Genomic DNA, 12,880 nt, shown 5'->3' with positions numbered 1-12,880 from the left:
ATGTGGAAAGACTTCCTGAGAAGGATGGATACAAACCAACCCAGACTGTGAAGACTACAATAAATACCTAACTCTTCAATGCCCAGACACTAATGAACATCTACAAGCATCAAGACGATCCAGGAAAACATGACCAAACAAAATGAACCACATAAGGCACCAGGGACCAATCCTGGAGAGATATGTGACCATTCAGAAAGAGAATTCAAAATATGTTTTGAGGAAACTCAAAGAAATTCAAGATAATACAGAGGAGGAATTCAGAATCCCATAAGTTAACAAAGAGATTGAAACAATTAAATAGAATAAAGCAGAATAAAAAATTAGTGAGCTTGAAGACAGCCTATTTGAAAATGCATAGAGAGGAGACAAAAGAATAAAAAACAATGAAGCAACAACTATAGGATCTAGAAAATAGCCTCAAAAAGGCAAATCTAAGAGTTATCGGCCTTAAAGAGCAAGTAGATAAAGAGATAGGGGTAGAAATATTCAAAGGGATAATAACACAGAACTTCCCAACCTAGGGAAAGATATCAATATCCAAGTACAAGAAGGTTATAGAACACCAAGCAAATTTAACCCAAAGAAGACCACCTCAGAGCATTTAATAATTAAACTCCCGAAGGTCAAGGATAAAGAAAGGATCCTAAAAGAAGCAAGAGAAAAGAAAGAAATAACATACACTGGAGTTCCAATACCTTTGATGAGACTTTTTAGTAGAAACCTTAAAGCTCAGTAGAGAGTGGCATGACATATTTAAGATGCTGAAGGAAAAAAAAACTTTTGCCCTAGAATAGTATATCTGGTGAAAATATCCTTCAAACATGAAGGAGAAACAAAGACTTTCCCAGATGAACAAAAGCTGAGGGATTTCATCAATACCATGCTCATCCTACAAGAAATGCTAAAGGGAGTACTTCAATCAGAAAGAAAAGGACATTAATGAGCAATAAGAAATCATCTGAAGGTACACAACTCACTGGTAATATTAAGGAAAAGGAAAAACACAGAATCAGGAAGAAATCCAAAACCTGAACAGACTAACCAACAAGTAATGAGACAAAAGCCCTAATTAAAACTCTTCCAGAAGGTGGAGGTTGCAGTGAGCTGAGATCATGCCACTGCACTCCAGCCTGGGCAACAGAGTGAGACTTGGTTTCGGGGGCGAGGTGTGGGGGTTGGGGGGAGGTCTCCCAGGAAGGAAAGCCCAGGACCTGATGGCTTCACTGTCGAATTCTAACAAATATTTAAAGATTAGCTCATATCAATTCTACTGAAACTATTTTGAAAAATAGAATAGGAAGAAATACTCCAAACTCATTCTATGAGGCCAGTATTACCCTGATACCAAAACCAGACAAAGACACATCAAAAAATGAAAACCATAGGCCAATATCACTGATGAATATTGATGCAAAAATCCTCAACAAAATACTAGCAACACACTGAAAAGATAATTCATCATGTCCAAATGGGATTTATCCCACAGATGTGGGGATGATTCAGCATATGCAAATCAATTAATGTGATACATCATATCAACAGAATGAAAGATAAAAACCATTTGGTCATTTCAATTGATGCTGAAAAAGTATTTGATAAAATTCAACATCTTTTCATAATAAAAATCCTCAGAAGACTGGGTATAGGAGAAACATACTTCAACATAATAAAAGTCATTAATTACTGACCCATAAGTATCATACTAAATGGGGAAAAACTGAAATACTTTCCTCTAAGATTGGGAACATGACAAGGATACCCAGTTTCACCTTTATTCAACATAAAGGTGTTGGAAGTCCTACCTAGAGGAGTCAGATGAGAAAAGAATTAAAAGGCATCCAAATTGGAAAGGAAAAAGACAAATTATCCTTGTTTGTAGAAGATAGAATCTTATATTTGGAAAAACCTAAAGCCTCCAGAAAAAGAGCTATTAGAATTGATTTAAAAAAAATTAGTAAAGTTATAGGATAAAAAACTGACAGACAAAATCCAAAACATTTCTACATGCCAACACATGAACATTCTGAAAAAGAAATCAAGAAATAATCTCATTTACAATGGCTCCAAATAAAATGAAATACCTAGGAATTAACATAAACATGAAAATAAATGATCTCTACAATATATACTATAAAACATTGATGATAGAAACTGAAGACAGAAACAAAAGGAAAGATATTCCATGTTCATGGATTGGAAGAATACATTTTGTTAAAATGTTTGTACTACTCAAAGCAATCTACAATTTTAATGTAATCTCTATCAAAATATTAATGACATTCCTCTGCATAAATAGAAAAAAAAACCCCAAAATTTACGTGGAACCACAAAAACCCAGAATAACCAAAGCTATCTTAAGCAAAAATAATAAAACTGAAGGAATCACATTATGTGACTTTACATTATACTACAGAGGTATAGTAATCAAAATAGTGTGGTGCGGGCATATAACAGACACACAGATCAGTGGAACAGAATAGAGAACCCAGAGATAAATCTATGCATTTATAGTGAACTCATTTTAGACACAGGTGCTGAGATCATACATTGGGGAATGGACTGTCTCTTCAATAAAGGGTGCAGGGAAAACTGGAAATTACAGGTAAAAGAATAAACTAGAGCCCTATATCTCACCATATACAAACATCAAATCAAAATGGATTAAAGGCTTATGTCTAAGATCTGAAACTATTACAAGAAAATATTGGGGAAACTCTCCAGGACACTGGACTGGGCAAAGATTTGTTGAGCAATATCCCACAAGCATAGGCAATCAAAGCAAAAATGGACAAATGGGGTGCCATAAAGTTAAAAAAATCTTCTGCACAGTAAAGGAAACAATCAACAAAGTGAAGAGACAACTCACAGAAGGGGAGAAAATATCTTCAAACTACCCATCGACAAGGGATTCATAACCAGAACATACAAAGAGTTCAAAAAACTCTATAGGAGAAAAATCTAATAATCCAATTTAAAAATGGGCAAAAGAGCTGAAAAGACATTTATCAAAAGAAGATAAACAGGCATATGAAAAGGTGCTCAATATCACTGATAATCAGAGAAATGTAAATCAAAACTACAATGAGATAACATCTCACCTCAGTTAAAATGGCTTTTATTCAAAATACAGGTAATAACAAATGCTGATGAGAATGTGAAAAAAAGGGAACCCTCATATACTGTTGGTGGGAATGTAAATTAGTATAATCACTATAGAGAACAATTCGGAGGTTTCTCAGAAAACAAAGTAGAGCTATCATAAGATCCAGTAATCCCACTGCTGGTTATATATCTAAAAGAAAGGAAATCAGTATATCAATGAGATATCTGCACTGTCATGTTTATTGCAGCAGTATTCACAATAGCCAGAATTTGGAAGTAACTGGTGTCCATCAACAGATGAATGGATGAAGAAAATGTGGTGCATATGGGCAAAAGAGCTAAAAAGACATTTATCACTCACCTGTTCATAGCCTCTGGGCAAAACAACTAGGGCTCTGGGTCCTTCTACACAAATTCTAACACAGCAAATGTAACATAGCAGATGTTTACAAGAAAGGAGGGCTTCCTCCTTGTCCAAGGTGTCTAAGCCCCAATTCTGAGCTTGGAGACCACTATGGAGAAGGAGTCTCCAAAGCAAAGGGCACACATGGAGAATGAGATCTTATTATTTGCAACAATATGGATAAAACTGGAGGTCATTATATTAAGTGAAATAAGCCAGGCACAAAACGACAAACTTCACATGTTGTCACTTATTTGTGGTAGCTAAAAATTAAAATAATTGAACTTACGTAGATAGAGGTAAAAGGATGGTTACCAGAGGCAGGGAAGGATGGTGGGATGTCAGTGGGTTGGGGGCAGTGGGGATGGTTAATGGGTACAAAAAATAGAGAGAATGAATAAGGCCTACCATTTGATAGCATAACAGTATCATTATAGTAAAAAAAAATCATTTAATTATACATTTTAAAATAACTAAAAGAGTATAATTAGATTGTTTGTAACACAAAGGATGCCCCATGCTTGAGGGGACAGATACACCCCTTTACTCTGATTTGACTATTACACATTGCATTCCTGTATCAAAATATCTCATGTAACTCATAAATATATAAACCTACTATGTACCCACAAAATATGAGAATAAAATAAAAATAATTGTTTGTACTGATTAGGTTGTAAAGTGATACTATTTGTGATATATTGGGTTAAAATATGTATTATTAAAAATTTTAAAAGAAAGAAAAGAAAACTCTAACAAGAAATTAAGTAGGGTTTTCTTATACAGATATTTGGGAGTGGACACTGCTTAAGATAGGTTTAGGGAAGATTTTTCTGGGCAGAAGACATTCAAATTGAGATCAAAAGGATAAGAAATGCCATGAGATAAAATTAATAAGAGGCAAGATCCTGTAGGGCCTTTTAGGATACTATATTTGGATTTCATTCACTGTGATGGGAAGTCCTTGGAAGATTTTAAGTAGAAGATGTTATATAATCTTATTTATATTTAAACAAAACAAAACAAAAGCAAACAGATGAAAATCCTCTGGCTACTGTGTGGAGAATGAATTGTAGTGAGGAAAGGCCTATTACAATACTGCAGGGATGGGGGTACTTACAGAATTGCCACGTTATTTCCTAAAGCAACTAAGCCTATTGTAAGTCAAGCAGTTGGGGCAAATTAAATGTTTCTGTGAAATGCCTTCAAGTGAGTATTCTTATGGTCACATACCCATGGCAAAGGTATGGGTCAATCCTAAAAACTGAGTAGAATAAGAACAATTCCGAATCTAGACAAAGTGAGGTTGGGGGCAGTGACTCACGTCTGTAATCCCAACACTCTGGGAGGTCCAGGCAGGCAGATGACTTGAAGTCAAGAGTTTGAAACCAGCCTGGCCAACATGGTGAAACCCCATCTCTACTAAAAATAGAAAAATTAGCTGGGCAAGGTGGCACTACCTGTAATCCCAGCTAGTCGGGTGGCTGAGACATGAGAATCGCTTAAACCCAGGAGGCAGAGGTTGCAGTGATCCGAGATCACGCCAGGCTAAACTCCAGCCTGGGCAACAGAGCAAAACTCTGTTTCAAAAAAAAAAAATGTACTGAGATTCATGTAGACATCAGTTGTATCCATTCATCAGCCATCTGGCTGTCATGATCTCTTATCAGGTAAGGCATTCACCTATAACACTCAAAGCTAAGAATTGTCGATATTTTAGGGCCATTTTTTCCCTTCATATGGGAAGCTTACACCACTAGGGAGAAAAACAGTACTGAAATCTGAAAAGTAAATGAAAGCAAATTGTATCTGTTATCTCAGTTTAAGAGTCGAGAGGTGACATAGGAAAGACAGCCAGACTTTTAGTATATTATAAAGCAATTTCCAACCTGCCTACACTTGGGACCTCCTAGAAGGTAGCCACACCATAGGTTACCATTGAAATTCAATCCATAGAGTTCCAGATTAAAATAGTCAAGTGGGATTACCTAGTCCAAACCCCTCATCTTACAGTTGAGGAACCTAAGATCAAAGAGGTAGGAAGACATATCAGATCCCACAGCAGCTTAATTGGAGACTTGGAATATATGGAATATATATATAGTCAGCATCCATCTCCCATGGAAGAGAAGCAAACAAATACATCACTAAATAATAATAGTGTCATGGGAATGTTTGAATAATGCAGCCTGGAAATCACTCACCTGTTCATAGCCTCTAGGCAAAACAACTAGGGCTCTGGGTCCTTCTACACAAATTCTAACACAGCAAATGTAACATAGGAGATGTTTACAAGAAAGGAGGGCTTCCTCCTTGTCCAAGGTGTCTAAGTCCCAATTCTGAGCTTGGAGACCACTATGGAGAAGGAGTCTCCAAGGCAAAGGGCACACAATGATAAATGACAAACTGCATCTGGCTTCTAGGCAGGTTTCTTTGAATTCCTGGGGTTATAAAAAATTTTTGAACTAGATGCCAACATTCAAAATCAAGGACATTTCACATAATAATCTGGATTTTTTTTTTTTGCTTTTCTTTAACAATTAAATTTACTAATACAGTTGTCCCTCAGTATCCATGGGAGATTGATTTCAGAACCACCTACATTCCCAACCCCACCCATAAGGTGGATAACAAAATCCATGGATGCTTAAGTCCCTGATATAAAATAACATAGCATTTGCATATAATCTATGCACATTCTCTCCTACATTTTAAGTCATCTCTAGATGTACTTATGTTACCTAATACCATGTAAATGCTATGTAAGTAGGTGTTATACTGTATTTTAAAATTTGTATTTTTTTATTGTTGTATTGTTATTTTTGTTGTTTAAAAAATTTTTATTATTATTATTATTATTATACTTTAGGTTTTATGGTACATGTGCGCAATGTGCAGGTAAGTTACATAAGTATACATGTGCCATGCTGGTGCGCTGCACCCACTAACTCGTCATCTAGCATTAGGTATACCTTTTGTGGTTGGTTGAATCCACAGATGTGGAACCTAAGAATATTGATGGCTGACTACATGGATTTGAGTGGCAGCTCTCCTTCTTCAGATCAGGTATGTGCTGTCCAGTTTGACAGGATCACTACCAGGTCTGCTTTATTTATTTATGTGCACCTTTTTTTTTAATGTGAATAAAGACACGTTAATGGTTAGTGGATTAAAACCTGCTTTAATTTCACATAGTTTAAATTGTTCTTTTGCTTTTCCATGCTTAGTAAAACTTGTGAGACCCTGGTAGTAAGGAAGGGAGTAATGCCTTAATCTTTGCTTAAGTGTTGACTCCGCAATTAGAAACACCCACGGGGCTCACTGGGAATGATGACTATTAAGACACCAGATTTAGTTTAGTGTTTTTCTAGGCTGGTTTTATAAAATCTGCCTTAGAGTAGGGACAAGAAATAGGGATAAAAACCATGAATGGAGCCTGTGCCCACGAGTATAACTGCATCAGTCTTTGTTTCAAGACTTAATTCTCTGTCTCTCAGAAATTCTCTCTCTCTCTCTCTCTCTCTCTCTCTCTCTCTCTCTCGTGTGTGTGTGTGTGTGTGTGTGTGTGTGTTGGGGGTGAGATGGGAGTGGGCAGACCTGTATGGATTCTGCGGTGAGCTTTCAGGTGAGAGCTCTTGGTGTACACTTTGCTGCATCCTGCAAAGTCACATTGGTGAATCCGTCTTCTCTTCAAGTCAAGCGACTCTTCTCCCTGCATTTGGGCCATTGCTGCTGGTCTGATCAAAGAAACAGAGATAAAGCCAAACAGTGACTTTAAAGTGAAGGCTAAAAAAATGAATTTACATTCATTGGTGCCACCTCATATCTGCTTTTAATTTATGCGAATTTAATGCTAGGTCCCCCCAAAAAGAAATAATTGGAATAGTAAAAACAATTTTGTCAACTAGGCCATTCTGCTCAGTAGGTACAGGTCCCTCAGCAGGTGCTCAGAGAAAGCATGGGAGGTGGTAGTGTTTCCTTCAGTGGTTGTGTTCCCAAACAGTGTGAGCATTTCACTTCAATAAGTTTCATTTTCCTGCTTAAAGAAATTTGTTTTTCATACAACAGTTGTTGCTAAACACAAGCCAACTACTTCCAATTAGTTCCAATATTGAAAGACAAAGCTGTTTTAAACTTACAGAGAGAAACAGTACATAACTACACTTTATGGGAAATTTGAAGATTTTTCAAAAGAAAAATTGATGATCTACAGTTAGAACATAGCTCTACCATAACATGCACGTACATGCACATGTGTGCACACAAACTCATATACTTTCACTGGAAAGGCAGTCTCCCTATACTTCTTGTCCTCAAATTCTTACTCGTGTCTGATCATTAGTTCCACCTATACATATGTGCAAATGTACACACACACACACACACACACATACACAAAGACAGACTTGAAGACAAAAAGTACTCACTCTTGCTGTAGTCCCTGCAGACTCTGTAAGGCTGAGGATCCACTCTCAATTGTACTCTCCTCACTGTCACTTGGAATTTCCAGTGGAGACATGGAGGTGGGGTCAACTTTCACTAAAAGCAAAGAAAGGGAGCAGTGTGAGCTAAGGATGTATGTGCCTCTTTAATCATTTTCAGGATTCCCAATTTGTCCCACCTTAAGAAGTGGCAGCAAGATAGAGAAATAAAGAAAAAAAAAAAAAAACAAGATGAAAGAAGTGTATTTGCATGGAAGGAAGAGAATAACATTTTATTTTTTTTGCATAGCAGGGAACAGAAATGCCTTTAAAGTAAGAGCAGTATGAAGAGTTCTGATACCACTGAGTGGTATCAAATGAGAGTGTCTCTAGGATATGGGCTGGGTATGATTCATCTCTCTATCTCCAGCTACCAGGACAGGGTCTGCTGAAAAGTTAGTTTCAACGTGTGTGTGTGTGTGTGTGTGTGTGTGTGTGTGTGTGTTGAATTGAACTCACTGAATAGCTCCTGGCTGTCCTAAAATCAAATTCTAGGATTAGTCCAGATGTGAGAACATCCACCTTGGCCTTTCTGCTCCTAAATAGAAATGAGTCAATGAGATGAAACATACACCTACCACCTAGTAGGTGCTTGATACAACCTTCCTTTCCACCTATGTTGGGAGAAGCTGTCAAATATTCCTTATTATCACCACTGATGTTTCTAATTCCTCACAAAACTCAATCAGGTGGTCAACAGTCTCCTAGATCCAGTGAAACCTTCAAAATTTCTATAGAGAAGAAACTTGGGGGTGGTGATAAGGTGGGGAACAAGTATTTGGTTAAAAGAGTTGTCTCTATACTTTGCATATCATTCACTAAAAAGTTTTAAGCATGTATCTTGAGGTGTGCATGTTTGTGCATGTATGTGATATACATGTATTGGTATCCTACAATTTTGCACACATTATAAGAAAACAAACAAAAAGTAGTACGTCATCTCACTTAAGTTAGAGTGACTATTATCAAAAAGACAAAAGACAGTAAGTGCTGGTGAGTATGTGGAGAAAAGGGAACCCTTACGCACTGTTGATGGGAATGTAAACTAGTTATAACCTTTATGGAAAATAGTATGGAGATTCCTCAAAAAATTAAAATTAGAACTACCGTATGATCTGGCAATCTCCCTTTTGGGTATCTATCCAAAGGAAATAAAATCACATGCCCAAAAGATATCTGCATCCCTGTTTAGTGCAGCATTATTCACAATAGCCAAGATGTGGAACCAACCTAAAATATCTATCAACGAATGAATAAATGAAATGCGACATATATATACACAATATAATATTATTCAGCTATAACAAAGAATAAAATCCTGCCATTTGTGAGGGCATAGATGAACCTGGAGGACATTATGTTAAGTGAAATATGCCGGGCACAGAAGGACAAATAGTGCATGATCTCACTCATATGTGGAATCTAAAAAAGTTAATCTCATGCAAGTAGAGTAGAGTGGTAGTTACCAGAGGCTGGGGTGGCTAGTGGGGAGGGGGATGGGGAGATGTTGGTCAAAGGATACATAATTATAGTTAGATAGGAGGAATCCATTTCAAGAGATCTATTGTATAGCAAGGCAAGTATAGTTAATGATGATACATTTTATTTATTAAAATTGTAAAGAGAATGGATATTAAGCGTTCTCACCACAAAAATGATAATAAGGTAATGCATTCGTTATTTAGCTAGATTTAACCATTCCACAATGCATATGTACTTCAAAACATCATGCTATAGATGATAAAAACATACAATATTACCTGTCAGTCAATTTTTAAGGGTAAGAAAATACAAACTTTGATACTTTCTTCTTGCACTCCAATTGTTTTATATGTGCCCCCTAAGGTTTAGTAAGCCCCCCATTTTGGATATTGATGTGGTTTGGCTGTGCCCCCACCCAAATCTCAACTTGCATTGTATCTCTCAGAATTTCCACATGTTGTGGGAGGGACCCAGGAGGAGTTAATTGAATCATGGGGGCCAGTTTTCCCCTGCTATTCTCATGATACTGAATAAGTCTCATGAGATCTGATGGGCTTATCAGGGGTTTCCACTATTCTTTCTTCCTTTTCTCTTGCTGCCACCATGTAAGAAGTGCCTTTTGCCTCCCGCCATGATTCCGAGGCCTCCCCAGCCATGTGGAACTGTAAGTCCAATTAAACCTCTTTTTCTTCCCAGTCTCGAGTATGTCTTTATCAGCAGCATGAAAACGAACTAATACAGACACCATTGGGCCAATGCCCTTAGCTTGGAACCACACTGAGCACATTTAAAATTTATCCTGTTTATTTAGAGTGGCTCTGATGGACTGATGATATTATGGGGAATATTTAAAGCTCCTTCAAACCATCCTTTGATGCTACCACTGCCTTTATCTCAGCAAACTCTCACATGGGGAATTTTATTTCCTTTTTTGTTTGTTTCCTTTTTTTGGTTTGTTTGTTTGGCTCTCCCTTCATATATGGAATGGATATCATATCTCAAAATAAGATTATGAACACTTATCATTACCACAATTAACCACTAGTCAATGATAATATTTGTATTCAGAAGACCAGTGCAGAGTCTCAGCAACTTGATGCTTAGTAGTATGTTGTTTTTCAGCCTCCTACATTTAGTACAGGGCATCAAATTTCAAGGGTAGATACTCTTTTATAGTAAGCTGAAATCTGCTTCCTAGTCATTTCCACCCCTTGGCCTTTCCGATTTATGCAAAACATTATCAGCCTCCTTTAGAGGCCACATAATTTTCCTTGATCATTCCTGATTACAAACTAAAACAGATACACCTCTGGGAGGAGAACTAGTGGTTGGGGGATTGTGGTGGAAGAGAGACTTAATTTATACCTTTCTGAATTCTGAACTTATTTTTAAAATAAAATAAAATGGAAGATTATAGCATTTGAATTCTCTCTTGGACAAATTTTCAAGTTTGTTTGTTCATCAAATTATCTGTTGCAAGACAACTACTAGCACTGTGTTAAGTTCTCTGGAGGCATACATAAAAAAAATTAAGATAGAGTATTATTTTTCAGGAATTTACAATTCAGTTGTGAATAATGCCCAGACACTTGTGATACAGGCAAATAAATAAGTAAAATGGAAAGTGATAGATGCCAAATGAGGAAGAATACAGGGAAGATGACAATATTTCAATTACTTCTTTTGTAGGGAAGAGAAAAGGGAAAGTATTGGTAGAGGCAGGAGCTGATACTGGCTAAGTATGTTTGAGATAGAAATATTGTTCTCAACTTTTCCACCAAAGCATTCTGAATGGCATAAAATGAACACATTCTCCTGAAGAGTCTGAGAGTGGATGCCTTTAGTAAGCTTCAACTATTTTTGAAGTATGTGGTTTATCTTAACAGGTTTTTAAATTTTGCATTTTGTAATACAAGATAATCATATTTTAAATATAAAATGCTTAAATTATTTAATATCAAATAATATGGAAGTTCCAGGAAGTTGTTTGATATGTCACTGATAGATATGCATACTTGTTAGAGAAGCATGGTCTAATCAAGAATCATTGTACATTCTTAAGCATTAAAAAAACATGATAAAAAACAGTACTTTTGAAAGATTACTTTTGAAGCAGTGTGCAAGAATAATTGGAGGAAGTGAAAAGAGACAGGAGATAGGATGACTCAAAAAGGGAATAGATTCAGGAAGGCCAGGAAAGGGGCAATATTGTTACTTACCTGATCCAGCATTTTTACCATCTCCTCCAATGAGTGGGACTGTAATGGCTGCAGGGCCCCCATCTGCAGGCAAAGTAGTATACACCATGGGCAGAGACTGCACTACCACTGGGATGGTCTTCAGGCCACCCATCTTATTTGGCAGACTGACTGAGGGGATAGTGTGAATGACATGTAAGATCTGCTGGCCACCAGTGCTCTGAGAGGTCAGGACAGAGCCTGGGGTCAGAACAGTAGGAATGTTTGCTGAAGTGCTCATGTCAGATGTTGACGTGGACACCACAAGGGTCTGGGGAGAAGACTGTGGCTTGGGGGGACGTATTGGAGCTTGTAGCATGCTAGCAGGCTGGAGAGGAGCCTTGGGCTTGTGAAAGGAGAGGTCAACTGGTTCCACTTGGGGCAGGCTGAAATCACTAGCCAAAAGTTCTTCTGGGGGCTCAATCTTGATGTCATTAAACAGTGCTGGGTTCTCCATGGGGTTGGCATCCAGGAGTGTTGGAGAAGTCATATTACTTCTGTATTCTATCTCAGGGGGATCTCTGTTCCGAACAGAAGCAGTGACCTTAAATAAATAAACAAACGAGAGATGCATAAGTCAGTGTCAGTACCCTGAAGAGACATGCAAGCAATGTAAAAAAGAAATCTCTATTCATTTCACATGGAAGGAATACATGGTGCTGGGAGAAATAAGGCAGGAGTAAACTAAAGAGAAAAAAAGACAGGAAACTTTACTGAGTACCTGAAAGTACCAGGTACTATATCAGGCAATTGTTAAAAATTATTTCATTTAACCTTCACAATAATCTTGCAAAATTATTTAAAGTCAACACTTTCTGAGCATCCACTATAAGCTCAGTGGCAGCACACATCAATAAAGTACAGCCAATAAGTACATACTAACATACTAAATATAATGAATAATGTGAATAGTTTATAAATCATACCATAATAAATAATGTAACAGGCATACAAGCAAGGCGTTTTAGAAAAACAAAAGGGAATGACTCATTCTGACTAGAAAGGGAAGGCTTCAAGGAGGAGGTGATATTTCAGATGAGTCATAGAAAATTAATAGAAATTTTCTAGGCAGATAAGAGATAAGAAAGATATTCCTGTCTATAGAGCCATAACAACAGACAGTATAATTATAGAATAAACTATGAAATAAACTTGCAATACAGTTAGTTGTA

General features: G+C 37.0%; 1 protein-coding gene across 4 annotated transcripts in view; it reads right to left on the bottom strand.

The window, feature by feature from the left end:
• KLF8 (KLF transcription factor 8) overlaps nt 1–12,880 on the bottom strand; it is a 373,193-nt gene that overhangs the window by 13,401 nt on the left and 346,912 nt on the right. For all 4 annotated transcript variants that reach the window (XM_024241115.3, XM_054544647.1, XM_054544645.1 and 1 more), the window contains 3 exons: nt 11,691–12,252; nt 7,936–8,047; nt 7,106–7,245 (listed from right to left, as the gene is read on the bottom strand). In XM_024241115.3, coding sequence (XP_024096883.1) covers nt 7,106–7,245; nt 7,936–8,047; nt 11,691–12,252 — 814 coding nt within the window. The remainder of the gene's footprint in view (nt 1–7,105; nt 7,246–7,935; nt 8,048–11,690; nt 12,253–12,880) is intronic.

This window comes from Pongo abelii, chromosome X, assembly GCF_028885655.2.
Source record: "Pongo abelii isolate AG06213 chromosome X, NHGRI_mPonAbe1-v2.0_pri, whole genome shotgun sequence".
Taxonomy (NCBI): Eukaryota; Metazoa; Chordata; class Mammalia; order Primates; family Hominidae; genus Pongo; species Pongo abelii.
Note: the sequence above shows the minus strand (reverse complement) of the source record. Positions and strands in the feature narration are given on the sequence as shown.